The following is an 18,946-nucleotide window of genomic DNA, read 5'->3' as shown; positions in this document are numbered from 1 at the left end:
TTATCGCGGATCTCGCGTTTCATTTACGCACAAATATGTGTTTTTGGTAAAAAGTACCAAAAGGAACACTCGCGTGGTAATCGTACACAAATTCATGGCGGTAAATTTACACAAATATGACGGTTATTATAACGATTTTTTCTGGTAAAGCTAATGTTGGGCCCGCAAAATTTGTAACGCAAGCGACACACGGCGGGACGTTGTCGCCAGCCGCGAACCTTAGCGAAATGCAACGAAACATTGTGATGCTCAATGCCTACCCCATGCTGCAAACACGTTTGTTTGTTTGTCGTTTATTGTTAAGAATCGACATGACATCTGACGGAAATAAAAGTTAGATTAGCGTATATACCTTATGATGTCTATAAGCTGATATTTCACAACGCATGGGCGCCGCTACAGGCCGCAGCCACCGCCCGTCTCCCGTCAACTGCCCGTAATTGATAAATAAAAAATATGTCATCTGTACGCACTACTTCACTGTGCCAAAATTATCGTTCATTTAATTAGCCATCGGCTCTCTGTTGCCTATCTGGCAAAATATTAGCATACCTATACCTAATTAATCCTAGAAAAGCATGAAAGTGCATCCATTATTTTCATAACACGACAGCAGTTCAGTTGAAAAATTACAAGCCCACCTTAGCACTCCGACAAAGCTGGATAATTTCCAGCAGCTCCTCCAATGTCGCTCCGCTTCAGATTTCCGACTCGGTCTTGATTGCAGTTATCAGACGATGACCACAATGCAGTATTTCACTTATTATTCACTTATTCACTCATTACTCAGCTTATTATCCAACTAGATAAACACCACAGCACTGTTTTATCTCACTGATGTCACAAGAATGGGCAAACTCACTCTGCGCACTGCAGCCACAACACTCTCCCGCCGGCCCCCGCGGTCCCCGGCGCACAACTGACAGATTGCGAAAATGGCGCCGCCGCCGTCAGCATTTAGCTCAAAATTTCGCTAAATTTACACGGGTTGACGTAAACGAACGGTGCTCTGGATGTGTACCGCAATTACCAGTGTGACACAACACTCATTCGCTTATGGATACACTTGCTTTGCATGAAAACATATCAGTTAGGTATTTGAACATCTGTTATGCTGTTACATTATCCTGTTTTGCGTAAAGATGCTTGTGTGGTGTAATAAAACTGCCGATGTTTGTTAGTTAACCAATAAACGTCGTATAAAAACAAACTTATTCTTGATGCCTTTACTTATTATGTATCATGTATCATGTATTACAACAATCACGAATGCCGGTTGGCCCTGGTGATGTTAAATCTGGTTCACACATCATGCACACATCAGTATCGCACATACACACAAGTACATACACACAAGTACATACCTACTCACATTACTACTGATTTTAGATTGATTCATTCTGCATTACTCATGAGCAATTTCAATTACAATCACGTTTACGCCGAATTTACATGTGTTTGAACGTTTTTCCGAAAATCTTCCACAGATTCGGCTTCCATCATGCTGGGCAAAAGTTGGTTCCACTCTCTTATGGTTTTTGGGAAAAACGAGTTATGGTACTGAAGTAATCTCGACGGAAGTCTCTCTATCTTTTTAGGGTGATCACTCCGTGATATATAGCTAGGTTCACATATAATTCTACTAACATCTACTTTCATGTTGCCATGGTGTAATTTGTACAGTAAGCATAATCTCGCCTCTCTACGTCGGCTTTCTAGGGATACCCATCCTATTGTGGCCAGCATGTCAGTAACACTGCTATGTCGGTCGTAGTCATTAAGTATAAATCTAGCAGCGCGCCTTTGAACCATTTCCAGCTCATGCTTCATACCCTCTCCCCATGGGTCCCAAACAGAGCTGGCATAGTCTAGATGTGTCCTAACAAGGGACAAATACATGATTTCCTTTACAGCTTGTGGGCAATCCTTGAAATTTCGCTTAATAAATCGTAGCATCTGATTCGCTTTACCAGTGACATGTTGTACATGATTTTGCCAGGTACATTTATTCGAAATATGCACGCCTAAATATTTATGGCGTTGTGCGACGGATACCTTGCTTGTTTATCACGTAAATACTTAAACTAAAGATATTTTACTACGTGAAGCAGAGCTTTGAAGCTATTTGAACTATTTACGAGTATATTGAACTTGACATCGCTCAATATTTCTGTGTGTGTGCGCCAACTTCGCACCGACGGGGGGGGGGGGCGGATGACCGCCCCCCTGAGATCTCGAGAACGAAGCAAGATAGCGACAAGCGGTAAACGGCATCGGATACGCACGGTCATGATCTACAATTTTTACTAAGGTCATTTTCAGGTCAGGTCAAAGATGACGTCACAGGGGTCGAAAAAGTCCAAATGGGGCGCTAGATATGGAGAGAGTTTTTCTCGAATAACTTTCGAATTAGTCAAGATAGGAACAAACTAAGGGCATCATCGTGATCCTGTCGTCAATCCGCATCGAATAGTATTCATGTTGACCTCGAAAGGTCAAGGTCAAAGGCTGACCTCAGGTCACGTGACCTCGAGGTCATCATGTATATCATTCGATGCGTCTTGACGAGCTGAACACAATGAGACCATCCACGCGTCTGTATCTTGTTCCTGTACGGAGTTATTGGCCAAAAACCTTTGGTGACCTTTGATGACGTCACATGACCTCACAGCTGCCCAACAGCAAAACAGACCTCAAGGTAGTGAAGGTTGATCGTATATGAAGTCATGTATGGTATATGGGGCCATTCCGACCCGTTTTAGTGGTAAAAACAGGGAGTTGATTTTCCCCCATTGACTTATAATGGGGAGGTCGCGAAATTGACCTGACCTTAGGTCAGCGATATCAAAATTCCGAGATATGCAAATTGTAGCTACTAATGACCTAATAACATCCTGCGACTTTCAAAGGCCTCCGACATCTACTGTAGCTCTGGCACGGTGACAAAGTTGCAAAAAAGTGACTTGAGGTTGGGTCATTCAAAGTGACCTGGTGACCTGACCTTGAAAGGTAGGAGGTTCAAACTTGCACACCATGTGTAAAATCGATGAGGGAATAGTCATACCAAATTTCGCGGCGCTACGCGCCGCGGTTTTCCCGCTATTCGCGAAAAACCTCAGGGGGGGGGGGCGGATATCCGCCCCCCCGTCGGTGCGCGGGTTATAACGCGAGTGACTGCAGGGGAGGGGGCTTTACAGATCCCCCTCCCCGTCCTATCTCCAAAGCTACTGAGCTGATCGTCCTAATTCAAACGGCGTCTGATAGCGATGGAAAAACTGTCGCGCGAAACCCAATTTCATTGACCTCGAGGTCACCGATGACCTTAAATGTCACTGGTCTGATTAAAGTAATAATTATCAGCATTTTGGCTTGTTCACATTTTAGGCACTGGCCGCCGCCATTTTTGAAGATGTGGGGATGGAAAATTTCTAGAGAAGTTCATCGACGGGTGTTCAATTATATATATTCCATTAAAAAAGCACACACACACACGCAAAAAAAAAAATCAGAAAATATATTTTTTACTGTACCGTTTTTCAAAATTTTCTTATTTTGAAAATCCGAGATAACAATGTAACAGCTACGTTTATTTAAAGTCCACTCATGCAAAGAAAAAGATATAGCTTAAAAACTGAAGCCTTCAGAGCGATTGCCGTAGTTCAATGTTTTGCATAAAAATCGACCAATATGTCGTCACTCTGACGCCATTTTCGGCCCACCTATGGTAGCTAGAATGTTGAAATTTTGACACAAGGTGTGTCAAATTAATGCTGCCGAAGGTACCGTAAGATTCGTGTCGATAAGTTAAACGGTTTGGAAGATACTGCCGAAAAACGAGAGGGTGGCTCTGTAGACCCCCCCCCCCCCCAGTCATGCGCGGGGTAACATTTATCCCGACTACTGGCAAGTATTCCGGGGTAAAGACAAAAAAAAAACATTGAAATAACTTAGCTTATCGTAGAAGTATGAAGTCAAATTGAGGCAGCCTGTCGCAACAAAACAAATTGAGGCGGCCTGTCGCCTTACACTAAGCTGGAAGCATATCCATCCGGCCTTTCTCACTGCATTCACCTGGTTATGGATAAGTTCAGCAAGTATCCCCAAGCTCAGATGATCCCCGCCATAAGCCCCTTGTATCGAGTGCAGGAGCACCCTTTTTCCGTTTGTCACCAGCTGCCTAAGGAAAAATGTTGGAACATGTTAATTTTTTGTCTAATGAAATGCATCATCATCTTTTCAATTTGTGAGCAAGGGGCTTTATGGTTTTACATGGGCAGTTCTTTTACAAGCTATCAATCTTTATTTACATTTCCCTTTTATTATTTTTGTTGTTTTAGTGGAAGATTTGTTTAGACATTTAACAACTGCCTAATTTCTCTGTTTCATCTACGAAAAGCTCGAACTGCCGAGTGCCGGAGCTTCAGATCTTTTGCTGACTGTTAGTCTCTGATCGGAGGTGACCGGTGATTTACCGTTCTGATAACTTCTGGCTTCCAGTGACTGGCAGCTACTGACCGGATCTCTGGTTCGCAGGAAGATGTTCCCCACGATCCGACTGCGGGTGTCGGGCCTGGAAAAGACCTGTCTGTACGCCATGTGTCTGGAGTTTGTGCAAGTTCACGACATCAAGTAAGTGGCCGAAATATTTTTCTCTCATTCATGATTCATCTATACAATGTTACCTGTGTCGCGCCATTTGCGCTCAAATATCAAAAGACATAAAGCAGATCATGGCATCGCCATTACATGGCACGCTCACGTAGCGCCGATCTGTACGACAGCACGATCGTTATACAGCTCCGTTGTCCGGCAGGCTCGTTACGTTACGCCGTCCCTCTTTATGGCAGGCTCGTTATGCCTTTATCGCTGTCCGTCAGATCCGTTATGCTATTTCGCTATCCGAAGGTCTGCTATGCTTTGCCTGTTGTCCACCAGACTCGTTTTGCCTGTTCCGCTGTCCGCCTGGTCTGTTATGTTGTGCCGTTATCCGGCAGCTCGTCACATTATGCCGTTGTCCGGCCAGCTCGTGTTATACCATTCCCATTTTCCGACAGGTTCCGGTACATCCACGGCGACTGGAAACAGACGTCCACTGCCCGTGCCGACCCGCCTCCCACCGCCGTCTACGTGCACCCCAAGTCCTACCAGATGGGCGCCTACTGGATGTCGGAGGCCATCTGCTTCGACGACGTGAAAATCACCAACGACAAGACGGCTGGGCCGAGCATGGTGAGTGGTGGACCGTGGAAGCCATGTGTCGCTGTTCCCGTAACCGTTCGGCAATCGGCAGCGTTCACTTTCCTCGGTTACTTTCCTCTCCATCTTGAGAGCCGGGATGGACTTCATCACAAGAGTCGCAAAGGTCGCTGGAAATTGCGGTGGCTCTCGGGGATGTTTTGAGGTTGCTGGAGAGCTTATGATCGGTAGGTAGGTGCCGTGTTCAAAGATGGCGTCAGCCACTGAGCTATCCGGGGATTGCAGCAGTGTTGAATGGGGATCTAAACACTCCGACATGTTTGCTTTGGTGTCATCGGAGCAGCTTATGTGTGAATGCTCATGCTTTTTTGGGCTGCTTACGTTGGTAACTACTAGACCAATGCTAACAAAATGACAAAGTTTGCACGCTTTGCTAAGCACTACGACGAACGCAGTGCGTTCAAACGTTTGTTTTATTTGTTTACGAGCTGCTCTATTTGAGTATTTGAATAATATTAGAACAAAAATTAAACGGTTAAATGAACAGATAAGACAGTCTTAAATTCAGTAAAGGCAACCAATGTTTATGAGCATGTAGGTGTGCGCTTGGCCCCCGGCTGCTGAGGTGACATGGCTGCTGAAAGTCTTCCTACTTGATATTCTAACCAGCTCGCAGAATCTATAGCCGCAGAAAAAACATGGGCCTTCCTCCCATAAGCTGTTCGATGACACACCTCTGCAAACATCCGTTCGTTGTGTCTGACCGTGTCCCGCCGCCGCCACCACAGCCCTGTGTCTACGGCGCGGTGGAACGCTGTGTAAACTGTGGGCGCGGGCGCGGCGCGGCGGCCATTGTGGTTCGGCCGCCGCCTGGAACGGGCGCTCCTGATTGGTCACAGCCGCCGAGGGGGCGGTCCAGCCGCCGCCGGGCGGGGAGGGGGGGGGGGAGGAGCAGCGTTCCAGTGGAGAACTGGGGGGAACAAAACGTCAGGGTTTGCATCAATTTTTGTATTCAGTAACGGTTCTCTCGGGTAAGAGGGAGCCGGCATTTTTACCTACCCACACCAGAACATCAACATCGATAGAACAGCAGCTCAACCTTCAAACAATACCTACCTATTGATTTTGGTGCAACAGTGAAAAAAAGCTTCATACCAAATGCTCGCTTTTTGTTTTGTTTTCTTGTTTATATAGTGTTCGCCTGTGTCGTCCATTGGGTAGGTCAGAGCGCCAATATGGAAGGATACGGGTCATTGTTCTGTGTTTGGCGTCTTTGTTGTGTTGTTGCGCATTGGAGAGGAACAATGTATGTTGCAGTGTGGCACGAAAATAAACCGTTCAACCGAAAAAAAAAACAAAAAAAAAAACATCGATAGAACAGCAGTTACATTTTCATGAGGATGTGAAAATAACAGTTAAATTTTCCTAGTTCTATTGCTGAATTAAAACCAAGCAAAACAGTCATAACATCTTAGTAGGTTTAGGTGAATATATATTATACGAATAGAGTTCAGTTCCGTCGCTTGCCTAATTTTCCTTTTGCATGTTCCAAGCATCGGTAACCTTTTCATGGCTTGACCCCGAGCCCAACGGCCATGTCCAGCACTTCGGTTTCTGTTTGTTCAATCGGCCTGCGTTTGTGTTTGATATACAGCCGGCGGTGTTTGACTTGGCCTCGTTCGGGCGCTGTTCAATCCAATCGCCGATTGCCTGCGCTCCCTGGTACGTCCACGGAAGCGACGGTGGCGGCGGCGGCGGCGGCGGGGGCAGGTGCAGGTCTCTATCGCGCGGCCGGATCCATTGCTGACTTCCGCCGCCCCCGCCCCCGCCGCCCCCACCTCCGCCGTCGGTACCTCTGAAGCCGATACGGCAGCCGGCGAGCAGAGGGCCGGAGCAGAGGAGAGAGGGGCGGCGCGGCGTCTGGTGGCGGCGGCGGCGGCGGCGGCGGCGGGCTGGCCACCTTTATGGACCATTGTGGGCGGGAACGGCGGCCGCGCCACTTTGATCGCGCCGCCACCGCCGCGAACACAAACACGGCGCACTAATGCGCCGAGTATGACACCGTGCATCAGCCGGCCAAATGGGCGCACTGGCTTTTATTGTTTTTAATCCGCGCCGGCGCGGATTCCCGTGTCATAAAAAATCTACAGCTGATTTATCGGTATCTGTGCGGCAGCGTTTGATGTGGTTTACAGCTGTGTGGATGAGATGGGCCTGGCTCCCGCGCCGACTGGGTCATAAAGGCGCGCCTTTTAAACAGGCGCCGAGAGAGGGACAATGTCGAATTAAAGGCCCGAGAAGGCGGCAGAAAGTGGTCATTGGTGACCTCACTGGGAACAGACCAGAGGTGAGCTATGTCGGCCGTGGGGAGGAGACGGGAAGAGGAGGGGATGGAACTGGAAGCATCTTCCAATTTGGTCGACTCCAATGGGAGCGTAACAAACGATCCAGCCAGAGGTGCCTGGTTAAAACAACTAGGCTTCGGTTTGGTCAGCCGATGGTATGGTTTAGCCATTCTTTGAGTTCAGCTCCGATCAGCATATCGATCGGCCCAAGTAGCATCTCTCTCTCTCTCCCTCTCCCTCTCTCTCTCTCTCTCTCTCTCTCTCTCTCTCTCTCTCTCTCCCTCTCTCTCTCTCTCTCTCTCTCTCTCTCTCTCTCTCTCTCTCTCTCTCTCTCTCTCTCTCGGTATTTTGTTTCAGCCATCATTGGCCCCATTTTCTCCTCTCAGTGTCCCGTGTTCCCCGCAGCTGTCGGGCCGTCGCCACCTTCTGACCTATTCTCCGGCTGACCTGACCTTTCAGCCGACCCAGTCCCCTCCTCTCTCCAGAAAATACAAGACCTCGCACTGCACTCACCCTCTTCCGTCCTGCCGTATGTCAAAGTTAGCTCCATGCCCCATAGCGTGATGATCTGCGCTGGCCTTAGGCGCGGGGCCGTGTGCTATGTTTAGTCGACCCCGTAACGTCCCCTGTCCTCTCCTCTATTCTCCTCTCCTCTCCTCTCCTCTCCATGAGCGTTTTGCAATTTATTGGCACGGGCGAAGTGCAGTTTTTTGTTTGGTGTGTTATGTCGATACCAGAAATGTCTCGCCCAAACAAAGCTGTTCCAAATTTACGGAGTGACTTGATTAAATATATGGCTAATATATGACTATATTAAATATATTAAATATATACTTGATTAAATTTACTAGAGGAGATCGTCGTGACACCAATCAGACTTAGGAAAACCTATCAGGCTTTGAACACCAGTCTGGCTCTCGGAATCTTTTGGTAGTGCTTCTCGCTCCCCTCTTTGGAGCACCACCAGTCACCGTCGACCAGTGACGTCACATTCCTACCGATGACGTCACAGCGCCGCTGCCGTATTCCGCGCGCCTCTGCGGCCGGTCGTAGCAGGCCATTACCGGCCTGTAACGGGCCATTACTGGCCGAGCGGCCTGCAATAAAGCCATCGGCCGCGGCCGCCGGCAGTCGTTACCTGTCGGCGCTGCTGCTCGGCCGAGAGCGCACAGTGGCTCGGGTCGTGACCTGCAGTTGAACACGACCCAGAGGCCAGAGCGCACAGTGGCTCGGGTCGTGACCTGCAGTTGAACATGGCCACCGGGCGTCAAACTGTCAGTGGGCGGCAGACGGCACCGGTCACTTGGCGGCAAACGTAACTGGGCGGCAAGCGTCACTGGTCACCGTTTACTGGACGTCACTCGGCACCAATCACTGGGCATACACGGCACTTGGTTTCTGGGAGTTAGACGCTCGCCACCACCGCGCCACTGCCACTCGACTTACAGGTGGTGTCGGTCACTCAGATCATTCTTCACCCCCGGTCACTCAAGTCACTCCAGTTACAGTCGCTACCGGTAGCTTGACTTTAGGCGAAACCGTTCAGGTCAACCATGTCATAGTCGCTACCGGCTACTCAGGTCACTCCAGTCATAATCGCTACCGATATTAGCTTGACTTTAGGCGCAATTGGTCGCTCAGGTCACTCAGATCACTCTTCACTACCGGTCACTCAGGTCACTCAGATTCAAGACACAGTCTGCTCTACACAGTCTGGTGCCTCTCACTGCTCTAGGAAGCCGAAAGCTATTATGGCACGCTATTCGGGTCGGTACACAGAATTTGTGTGTGCTTGATATTGACAGCAGCGATGGCTCTGCGAATCGGGTCTTTTTGCGGTCTCTGTATGTTTTACAGTCGGGATATAGTTTTATGAGCTTTCTTTGGAGATACGTGCATTTGTGAAGCGGTGCGCTTTGCGCTTTGGTACTTCTACGAAAAAGATGAATTAGCTTTGCGCAGTAACTGTATGAAAGAAGAACTAAGCAAATACAAATCAACGGCCACTGGGTCTGGTGTCCTCATTTCTAAGTATGCAGTTCTCCCTCTCTTATACCTGCCTTTCGTCAATGCTGTGATCGGTCCCCTCGTCCGCTGCCCCTGGCCACCTGTTTTCCCAATGACCGGACGGGGCTGACCGCGTCTGTCCAGGTGTGTGTATTCCCGGCACACTCTGACGGGCCATATGGGGCCCCGATCACTGCGCGGTCCTCCTCCCCCCCTCCCCGATCGCTCCTCGATGGGTGTTTATGGGGTGTGATCCGGACACGGGAGCCGCCGCGGCGGCGCTTTTGATCTTCTGACCCGCGCAGAGGCGTTGCCAGCGAGCGAACTACGGGGGTGAAAGATCGTCAGTTTGGGGAAATGTGTGCCGTGTGTGAAGGTATGAGTCTGAAGGAGAGAGGGGTGCGACATTTTAGTGAAACATTGGGTGGAAAGGCGGAACGCACTGAAGGATAATAACTGCTCTAACGAGTAACTAATAACTAACTAACTAGTAACTAATAACTAACTGATGGCGGATACCAGCGTAAGCTGATCGATTTGGCTGGTAGTGTGCCGCCGCCCATATACCGTATGCTATCGTCTGTTGCGCCCACCACTGACCACGGTAACCAAACACCACGGGACTGACCGCCCTATAACGGTACGGGGACGGGGATGAGCGGGTCCCCTTCCCGCGGTGTCACCCATTTGACACGAGACTCGGATTAAATGGCACAGGGCGGCTCTCTTAGATCTGTCATCAATAAGCTATATTGTTAACAAATCCCTGTGGTATTGATATTTAGGATTCCATGTAATAATGAAGAGTACCTAGTCTACAGAGATGACTTGTATTAGGCGGCAGATAAAGAATCTAGCACAAACACAAATACCATATCTTCGCAACTATCTGACCCCATCCCTTTATTTCCCACCCTCTGGCTGCTATTTCTAAGAACCCAACATCTATCCCAACTCGCTTTAGTCCCGCCGTATGATCTAACCATTCGCGTTGCAGATACCACGGTAACTCCTCCCTCTAAAATCTAGCCACACTTCTAACTCCCATCTAACCCTCGCTCTAACCCCGGCCCCACCATCGCCTGCCGCAGATGCCGCTCAACTCGATGCATATGTACGAGCCCCGACTGCACATTGTGCGTGTGAACGTCATCCCGGGCCAGGGCCTGGAGGCGGTCAATGTCATGTCGCACCGGCTCCGGGTCACCGGCTTCGTGGCCGTCACCGCCTACCAAAACGACAAGGTGAGGCGCCGCCTGTGTGCGATGTGCAATGTCTATCTGCTTTAACTGACATGCAGGATCTGGTTCAATTTAGTTATTTGTATTTTTCGCTTATATGTGCTGTTTTTATGTTAAGTTTTTTTTTGTTTATCATGCTTTCTACTCGTGTTAGCTGCACTGATATCAGTTCTTCCGTTAAGTTTTCTTTTTGTTCTGTTCGTATCAATCTGTTTCGTTTTCACTGAGTTTTGTTCCGTTTCGCCCGTTTTTCGCCCTCGATTAGGTCACCGCTCTGAAGGTGGAGAATAATCCATTCGCGCGGGCTTTCAACCGTTCGGCCTCGGCTCTGGCCGCGTTTGAGCTGAGCATGGCTCAGACTGGGCAGATGCTCAACGGGGAGCAGCAGCAGCATCACCACCAGCAGCAACAACAACAGCAGCAACAACATCAACTGCAGCAGCAGCAGCAGCAGCTGAACACTGAGCAGGGAGCACATATGGCCCAAAGTAAGAGTCGAGCCATCCAATACCTCCTGAACTGACGTTGAATTAGGTAGTGTCGACTGTCCTTCATCACTTCAGTTAGTTATATCGGCTAGGCACTCATTTATTGATAAACTTTGAGTCGACATGCTCTTCTAGGTTGTATTACCACTCGTTTCGCATTGCATTTCGTCACATTTCGTGTATTGTGCGCTATATTCTAGGAACTCCCATTTATTTTGCTGTTTCTGTGACCCGGTGGCTCCATGAGAGAGCTGTGTCTCGTTCTGACCGGTCACCTTCCCCTCCCCCTCCCCAGATCGGTTTCAGCCGTACCCCAGCCGGCTGCCGCAGCCCCCTCCCCAGGGCTCCCCCCTGAGGAAGGGCGGACGAGGCCGAGGCTCAACGGTCGGAGCTGCACCAACGGAGAATGGTAAGTGTATGAGCTGCGTGTTCATTATTAGGAATTATTTTTTTTAGCTGGATCCTGGATCCTGCTAAATTTGCGCCTGATCTTTGTTATATGTGTTCGTATTTCCCCGACGTCCGTGACATGCGTGCATTGAGGTGTGGCGTAAGTCAGGTCGTGGGTCAGAGGCGGCTTGAGGCGTGCCAAACTCTCCGGCGTGTGTGGCACGTCCTAGCCAGTGTATTGGCTTGTTTCACTATCCACACGCAGTGCTGACCACACAGCCACTTCGGCTGCTGTAAAACCATTGGAAACCCTCACTGCAGCCCGCGGGCACAGCTGACCCGCCGAACAATAGCGACCATTGTCCGGGCGCGCGGGTATGCTGTAATGTAAACTTGGTGTGCGTCCCTTGTGGACAATTAGGCGCCATTTGGGATTAATTGAACAGACCCGACCACCGCCTCTACGGTGAAGGTATCATCGGCTAACTTTTACTGTCGGCAGTTGGAATACATACCCACAGAACGACCATGAGTGTTCATATTCATAAATCAAGCCATGGGTTTTCCAGTGACCCCAGGCCCTTGCAGTTCCTAATTTATCGTCCTAGCCACCATCCGGCAAAGCTGCCCCTGGCCTGATCTCAAGTTTACCTACACAACTAAGAAATACTTGTAAAATTGCTACACATTTTATTTGCACAATGCAAGTTAAAAGCTGAGAGTTGATACATCGTTTATGTCATTGGTTTAGGTTTGGTTTGCGATGTCTGGTGAGGGCACCAATAACATACCCGCCAAATGACTGCATCACTTTCATAATTGTTTTGAACAGTTTCCAAGTGCTGTCAATGCATTCCTTGCAACGTGCCCGATGCTCGGCTCCTTCCTTATATTGAAGTGGCCTATTTGGCATTTGGAATTGGCCATTTCTTTTGATGAAACAGTTCTTACCACTCGAAATCTGCCGGCTGCGGTCACATCGACCCTTTTCATAGCGTTCACGAGTCACGACTCCACAACCACCACACTGTGATCTCAGTGTCCCACCCTGTCCCACCTGGCCCCTCGGGAAGTCTCTAAGCCCCGTCCCGCGGGCAGGCGCATCTCAGTGTCCCACTCTGTCCCACCTGGCCCCTCAGGCAGTCCCTAAGCCCTGTCCCGCGGGCAGGCGCACGTCCCAGCTGCGGCCGCTGGTTACCATTACACGGGTTAATGGACTAGGTAATGGAGCAGCGGTGGCGGATCCAACACACCGCCGAGGTGGATATTGGAGCACCATTGCCGGGTTAATGGACCAGCTGGCGCAGACGTGGGAAGGATTCAGGTGGAGGGATGGTTTACAGGCGTCATCACAGTAATGAAGTTGGTGTAAAGGAACGGCAACTGGTGAACTGTGTGTTGTCCTAGATTGATCAGGGAGTGGAGACGAGCTTGGTGACAACTGACAAGGGATATAGACTGCTGCAATAGACTGCTCGTTTTTTCAGATTTCAGGCGCATGTCTCGTCAGGACCAGCCTTATACACATGTCTATGAAAGCTGCTATACGTATAGCTAGTTCCACGAATGATTATGGACAGTTGTGGATTGAACAGAAATGACGCACCTACAAGATAAGCCAGTTACACCAGCTGAACAACTGACGCAAAATCTTCAGCAGATCATTACAGCTACTGCATCTAAAGACATCTGTTATAACAAAGCAGTTGCAAAGCTGTTGCACAAAGCTCTAACAAAACAGTTGGCCGGAAAGGCTGTCTTTGGATAGGGTGTGCGACTGGCTACCACCTGATGATTCCGTCATGGGTGACCTCACATAGCCAGCACCTATGATGTCACCTGCCGAGATGGACCGCAATGTCTGTTTGGATACTACCTGCAGAGATGGACGGCAGTGTGTTAGGTCCGTCCGATGGACCCGGCGGTAGTGACGGGTCTTACCCCAGCTGAGGTCAGTGGGGGTAATACCACAGCAGCATACGGCCCGGGCGGTGTGCGCATGTGGACAGGGGGATTTACCGAGGTGTGTGTTACGGCTGCACTGCCGTCCACCGTCCACCATTCGCCGTCCGACGCCCACCGTCCACCGTCCACCATCCACCGTCCACCGTCCACCGTCCACCGTCCACCGTCCACCGTCCACCGTCCACCGTCCACCGTCCACCGTCCACCGTCCACCGTCCACCGTCCACCGTCCACCGTCCACCGTCCACCGTCCACCGTCCACCGTCCCTGTACCGGGCGGTGAGCGATGTTTGCTCATCCATTGTCGCCTCTCGTAAAGGCGCGGCGCTGCCGCGGCCGACGGGCGCTGCTGTTTGTTCAGGCCCGGCCCGTGCCATACCGGGCCGGCCCTCACTGCCCAGGACGGCACTATTGGTCTTTTGTTGCACCGCCTCCCGGCGTCGGAGGCCACGCCCACCGGGGGTGTCCCGCATCAGTTCCGGTGGCTGCCAGCATCGGGAGCTTTGGGAACTGATGGGTGTTACCTCCACCCGTCTGCTTTCTGAGCACATGCAGGATAGATATTGCAATATCAATATTCGGACATTTTGCACTGTTGTCTGATAGTCTTTTCAAGTAAGATTTCAATTTGCGTTTAATTTAATTGAATATTACGATTAGAGCTTGAATCTTTTCGCTACCTAAGCTCTCAACGGGAGCCTAGCTGAGCTACTGTATTTTCATTCTTTTCTTCAAAACTTTTCCCAACAGTGCATGCACCTAACTAGATACGAGTAGAATAGTGATTAATTCTTCTTGTATCTGCTGCCCTTCACTCCAAAATCTCTACAAATATCGCCATAATCAGCCGTGCGATTGCCTCCCCACTGTGCCCAGCCTCCTCCCACACCCACACCCACACCCACACCCACAGTGGGTGTCTCGAAAGTGGGGTCAAAAAAATTAATTCACTTCCTATAGCAAAAACCACATGCATCTAGCCTTATTATGACATGAAATGATGATTTAAAAAAATTCATTTAATGTTAAGAACCAGCGCACCTCGTCTATCGTAACCCTTTCCTGACAATTTCTGGCGTTGCAGTCTCCGTAGGCTTTCTTCGGTGTTATTTTCACGTAAACCGTATAAATGCGTTCTCGCTTCAGCTTGCGATCTTTCAACGAACCAATACATTTGTTGCATAAACATTTACTAAAGACACTTTCCTAGCGCAACATATCCAAAAATTGCTACCTGAGTGATACTCATCCTGCTGACAGTAGGTTATGCTAAAAGCTAATATCCATGTTGCTGACTAGGTAAAATGCAGTAAGAATGCCAACACACATGATATGCCGCGTTTTCTACGTTTCTGTCTTGCTCTTGAGCGCACTCCATTCCAATTTTTTGTCCGGATAAGTGGGAGGTCGAGCCTTGACTTCGCACGGCTGACATTGATATCGGCCGTCATGGCCGACACGCTTCTGCGACTCTCTTCTGCGCTAGCAGCATTCCTCTGCTTCAGGAATCATCGGAGAACATCGCTGCTGCGTGCGAGGAAGACTAGCGGATCCAGATTTGCGTTTTTTTTTTGGGGGGGGGGGGCAACTCATGCAGGAGCCAAACCTAGTGTGCCCCCAAATCCTATTTTCTCATCGGATTTAGGCCACTTATTTTTCGTCACAGCCCTGACACGATGAACATTTTTTAACTAAAAAGAAAAAATATAGAAATGGTAACCCACCCGACCCATGCCTTTATATCACTTTGTAAACACTTCACATTGCTTTTATCGACCAGTTAACCCGCTCCGGGTCGGTGCTTGGCGCAACCTTTGAGGGCCGGGAGGTGGTAAAACACCCCCTGTTTAACTTGGCTGCTGGGTCACGCACTGATTGAACTATGTTTCATTATCGTTTGGGGGGGGGGGGGCAAACAGGCCACTTTAGGCCTTTGAGGGGGCATAGCCCTAAATGCCCCCTCCCTGCAGATCCGCCAGTGTAAGAGACCAATGGAGCTGGAGGAAGGTCTGCTAGGTGGACATTCAGGACCGGGACCACGGTCTGGTTACGGGTACTTGGACCGGGCTTTGCCATGGCCTGAGAATGAATGAGGAACTTCACCACCAATGCATACATAGACAGTCGACACCATCACGAGAGTGCAATCAACACTGGCGGCCGCAGCCCCTCGAGGTGAAACTCAGCGCTCCTCAATGGGCGGCAGCGGCCGTCGTTCTCGTCCTCGGCAGGATCTGGACACGAGACGGCTCACAATTGTGGCTTGGGTACTATTATTATGGTTAGAGCAGACGAAAGTTATCACTGTGCTGCTGCCGCGGTTGGGCTCGAGTGTCGACTACATAGGCGTCTGTGGCGCTAGCGTGTCTGGTCCGAGTTCCGACTGAGATTATGGGCTGGTGCCGGACGTGGTTTGTCCAGAGTTTAGCTGCGCTGAAGCGAAGATCGCATTACAGGCGTGACTTTAACCCTATTCCTGGCGGGGGGGGGGGGGGGCCTCAGGAGCCCCCCCCCCCCTGAGGTTTTTTGGTTATTTCTCCCAAACGCGTTGAGCTAGGAAGCTCAAATTTTCTGACTTTTCCTATAAGGCTTCTACACAACATGTCTGAAAATTTTGAGTTGATCTGACCTCAGGTCAGGTCACCAGAGGCGGTTTGGTGACCCTACCTCAGAAAAGTTTGCAATCACGCCAGAGCTAGAGTTTTTGACCGATCAATTTCTTCTCTTCAGGCTTTAGTTAGGGTACCAGTATGTGCAATTTGTATATCTCGGAATTTTGATATCGGTGACCTAAGGTCAGGTCAATTTCGCGACCTCCCCATTATAAGTCAATGGGGGAAAAATCAACTCCCTGTTTTTACCACTAAAACGGGTCGGAATGGCCCCATATACCATACATGACTTCATATACGATCAACCTTCACTACCTTGAGGTCTGTTTTGCTGTTGGGCAGCTGTGAGGTCATGTGACGTCATCAAAGGTCACCAAAGGTTTTTGGCCAATAACTCCGTACAGGAACAAGATACAGACGCGTGGATGGTCTCATTGTGTTCAGCTCGTCAAGACGCATCGAATGATATACATGATGACCTCGAGGTCACGTGACCTAAGGTCAACCTTTGACCTTGACCTTTCGAGGTCAACTTATATATCATTCGATGCGGATTGACGAGAGGATCACGATGATGCCCTTAGTTTGTTCCTATCTTGACTAATTCGAAAGTTATTCGAGAAAAACTCTCTCCATATCTAGCGCCGCCATTTTGACTTTTTCGACCCCTGTGACGTCATCTTTGACCTGACCTGAAAATGACCTTAGTAAAAATTGTAGACATTGTCCATGCGTATCCGATGCCGTTTACCGCTTGTCGCTATCTTGCTTCGTTCTCGAGATCTCAGGGGGGGGGGGGCCGAATCGGCCCTCCCGCCCGCCAGTTTCTTGTCCCGGCGGAGCCCGCCAGGAATAGGGTTAAAAAGTGTATCGACAACGTCTACACTAAATAAAGTCAATTAACTACCGACCTGAAACTACGCTTAAACTCTTCACCCACGAACTCTGCCTGAGACTTTCGTGAAAACCACCGTATTATTACTGCCACTAACACCAAGCAAAACCAATGGAGACTGCAACGCCCGAAAAGTGGGTGCAAGCTTTTGGAAATCGCGACTGCGCTTGTTGAAGACAATGGCTCATAATTTTTTAATTGCGATTTTCGAAACCAGCAGACTCGATTGCAAATGTTTTGGACTATAGGCATGTCAACTTTATTTTTCGAGACACCCTACCACACTCCTACCATGGCGTCCGCCGCACGGCGCTGTTCAGTATTCAGCACCAGTCCTCCGCCGCCGGCTGTCAGTGCCTCTGAAAATGGCCCCGTCTTGCGCTTTTCACCGCTTCAGACGCGGTGGCCTGAGCCGTCCTTTGGCCGTGGCCGCAGCTGAAATACTGCCATCCCACGCCGCCTGAGGGGGTGGTATTGGTGAGGACTGCTTTGAGCAGTGTGCAGCAGTGAAATGGTGGCTGTTGATTGTCCGCTGGGACCTCGGGGCTCGGCAAACTACCGTCCTGCTGTTGGAGGCGGTGTGAATTGAAAGTAGGGGCATACTGTCGTATATGGCTTGAGGCACTGCTGTGGACTTCTTAGTTACACATTTGATGACAGCATGACCGATATGTCATGAGTAAAAAGAAGAAGTCCGTCTGTCCGTCCTGTAGTCCGTAAGCCACGTATAACGTAGGGGAGAGTGGGGTAATTTGGCCGGTGGTGTAAATTGGCCGCCCCCACCTGTACGAAAGCTGATAAAAGTGAATGAAATAACTTTGGTCTCTATTCATTTGTCATCGGCAGAACTAACCCGAGGACAAATGTCAAAACGGCTTACCCCCTCTTAGTTTTATTCAAAATTAATAAAACGTGAATTTCGTTAGAAAATGGTAACTTTTACTTCCGTTTAAAAATTTGTATAACATGTAGTATTTGGGCTGTAAACGAATTCCAACATTATAGCGCCATTCTTGAGGGTGTTCAGCGGTTCCAAGAACAATTTCATGTAGTTCTGTACAGCCATGACAACTTTATAGACAAACATTTTCGGAATGGCAATGTGGGGTTATTTGGCCGGGTCTAGCGGGGCAACTTGGCCGGTGCGCTCAGAGTCACTATGCTGGGACGGCCGTGTTGTCATGGTCAATTATACCATAAAGGACATGATTCATGACCAACTTTGACTACCTTGATGCCATATTTCCTATTGGACAGCTGTAAGGGCATGTGACGTCATCAAAGGTTACCTAACGATTTTTTGCTAATAAATACTTACAGAAAAAAGATACAGCCGCGCAAATGGTCTCATTGTGTTCAGCTCGTCAAGGCGCATCGAATGATATACATGATATACATGATGACATGATGACTCACGTAACCTTGAGGTCAAGCGACCTGAGGTAACGTGACCTGAAGCCAACCTTTGACCTTGACCTCTCGAGGTCAACACATACATGTTTCGATGCGGAATGACGAGAGAATTACGATGGTACTTTTAGTTTTGGCCTAGCTTGATTACTTCAAAAGTTATTCGTAAAAACTGTCATCGCATCTAGAGCCGCTATTTTGGCTATTTTCGACCCCTGTGACGGCTGAGTCAACCTCCAAAATGCTTCAAATGCGTCGTAGGACACGCGTCATTGCTGAATGTGAAGCTGACTCGCCTATAACAAAAATCATGGCCTCAAACTAACACCGGCCAAATTGCCCCACACCCCCGGCCAAATAACCCTGCTAGTGGGGCAATTTGGCCGCTTTGCAGACC

General features: G+C 49.3%; 1 protein-coding gene across 1 annotated transcript in view; it reads left to right on the top strand.

Moving 5' to 3' along the window:
• LOC122386428 (T-box transcription factor T homolog) overlaps positions 1-18,946 on the top strand; it is a 32,222-nt gene that overhangs the window by 4,174 nt on the left and 9,102 nt on the right. The window contains exons 3-7 of the mRNA XM_043375607.1: positions 4,534-4,629; positions 5,055-5,229; positions 10,640-10,792; positions 11,055-11,277; positions 11,573-11,686. Of these exons, the coding sequence (XP_043231542.1) occupies positions 4,534-4,629; positions 5,055-5,229; positions 10,640-10,792; positions 11,055-11,277; positions 11,573-11,686 (761 nt within the window). The remainder of the gene's footprint in view (positions 1-4,533; positions 4,630-5,054; positions 5,230-10,639; positions 10,793-11,054; positions 11,278-11,572; positions 11,687-18,946) is intronic.

The sequence above is a fragment of the Amphibalanus amphitrite genome, unplaced genomic scaffold (genome assembly GCF_019059575.1).
Source record: "Amphibalanus amphitrite isolate SeventyFive unplaced genomic scaffold, NRLGWU_Aamphi_draft 000250F_arrow, whole genome shotgun sequence".
In the NCBI taxonomy this organism is placed as follows: Eukaryota; Metazoa; Arthropoda; class Thecostraca; order Balanomorpha; family Balanidae; genus Amphibalanus; species Amphibalanus amphitrite.
The sequence above is the reverse complement of the archived record's forward strand: the minus strand, read 5'-3'. Positions and strand labels throughout refer to the sequence as shown.